The sequence below is a fragment of the Entamoeba dispar genome, genomic scaffold (genome assembly GCF_000209125.1).
Source record: "Entamoeba dispar SAW760 scf_1105229463905 genomic scaffold, whole genome shotgun sequence".
Lineage (NCBI taxonomy): Eukaryota > Evosea > Mastigamoebida > Endamoebidae > Entamoeba > Entamoeba dispar.
The window spans coordinates 1-1,157 of record NW_001855926.1 but is presented as its reverse complement, the minus strand read 5'-3'; the positions used below and the strand labels follow the sequence as shown (position 1 = coordinate 1,157).

Genomic DNA, 1,157 nt, shown 5'->3' with positions numbered 1-1,157 from the left:
GAGGCAGTAAGTGCTGTATTTAAATCTCTTTATGAAAAGATTACGAACATAGAGATTCAATTCAATTCAGCCATAAAAATGATAGACCAACAATATTTAAGAGGAATTGACGAGTTAAACCAAGATAATAAGATTAATGAATTTATTGTTCAAAACCTTGAAACGATAGAAGAATGGAATGGGTATAATCATGCTAAAGTTATTTATAAAGGAGATTCAATTCCACAAACCATTATAGATCAGTGGAAACAAAAAGATAATATTACTATTGTTGTACTAACTCATAACAACCAATTATTTTTAACCTCCCTTCAGATTCCTAGAGAAGAGAACCCTAGGGACAGACAGAAGAATGGACCTATTAGAAAAATTATTATCCAACAGTGGAAAAAGGATGAGAACAAGTACGTCAACCGTGTTCATGATTCAAAACCTTATTCGTATTTAGACGGGGATGCCACTGATTTTATTCATGTGAGTCATGAGTTCCGCATAGGGATGGATGGAAAAGGAGAATTCTCCAATGACATTTTTTGCGACTATGGTGTATCGCCAAGGCCAGAGTTAGGCACTGACCATTCTTTGTGTATTAAACAAATTGTTGTACTAGAGTGGGAATTAGTTGGATCAATCCAAGAAATACAAGTTTAATACGTTTCATGTTATTTTAATAAACGGGACAAGGGGTTAGTATTTGGAAACTTGTTTTAGTCTTAACTCAACATTTCTTTCTTTAATGAGTATATTTTTTAATTAACCTTTTTGAATAACATCGTTTTGTTATGTTTAGGTGTTGAAAAAGGAACTTTGTGATGAAGTAAAGTGTATTAGAGAAATTGAAATAATTACGTCTCAATATGAAGAAAACAAATTATGAAATGTCCAATAATTGACCTTTTGTTTAACATTTCATTATTTTAGTTTATTTAATTATTTGTAAATTTGTTATGAAAAACGTTATTTCTTAATATTTCATTATTGTTTTTAAATTCATTTATATTTCTTTCATTCCTTAATGGATAAACAAGAGGTCTAAATGAAAATAAGTGAGATAATTGAAAAAGGGAGAAATAAATATATGAATTGAAAAGATAATTTTGATTAGTTCAATATGAAAATTGTATATAATAATATGAGTTAAATGACATTATTTTTTT

At 28.6% G+C, this 1,157-nt stretch overlaps 1 protein-coding gene across 1 annotated transcript in view, besides 1 other annotated feature; it reads left to right on the top strand.

Annotated features, from left to right (window-relative positions):
* Positions 1 to 651, top strand: part of EDI_210200 (uncharacterized protein) — a gene marked incomplete at both ends in the record, with an annotated part of 897 nt that extends 246 nt beyond the window's left edge. Inside the window, one exon of the mRNA XM_001741677.1 lies at positions 12 to 651. Coding sequence (XP_001741729.1) covers positions 12 to 651 — 640 coding nt within the window. The remainder of the gene's footprint in view (positions 1 to 11) is intronic.
* A 260-nt stretch (positions 652 to 911) lies between these two features.
* Positions 912 to 1,002: a sequence feature (AT_rich).
* Positions 1,003 to 1,157: the final 155 nt, after the last annotated feature.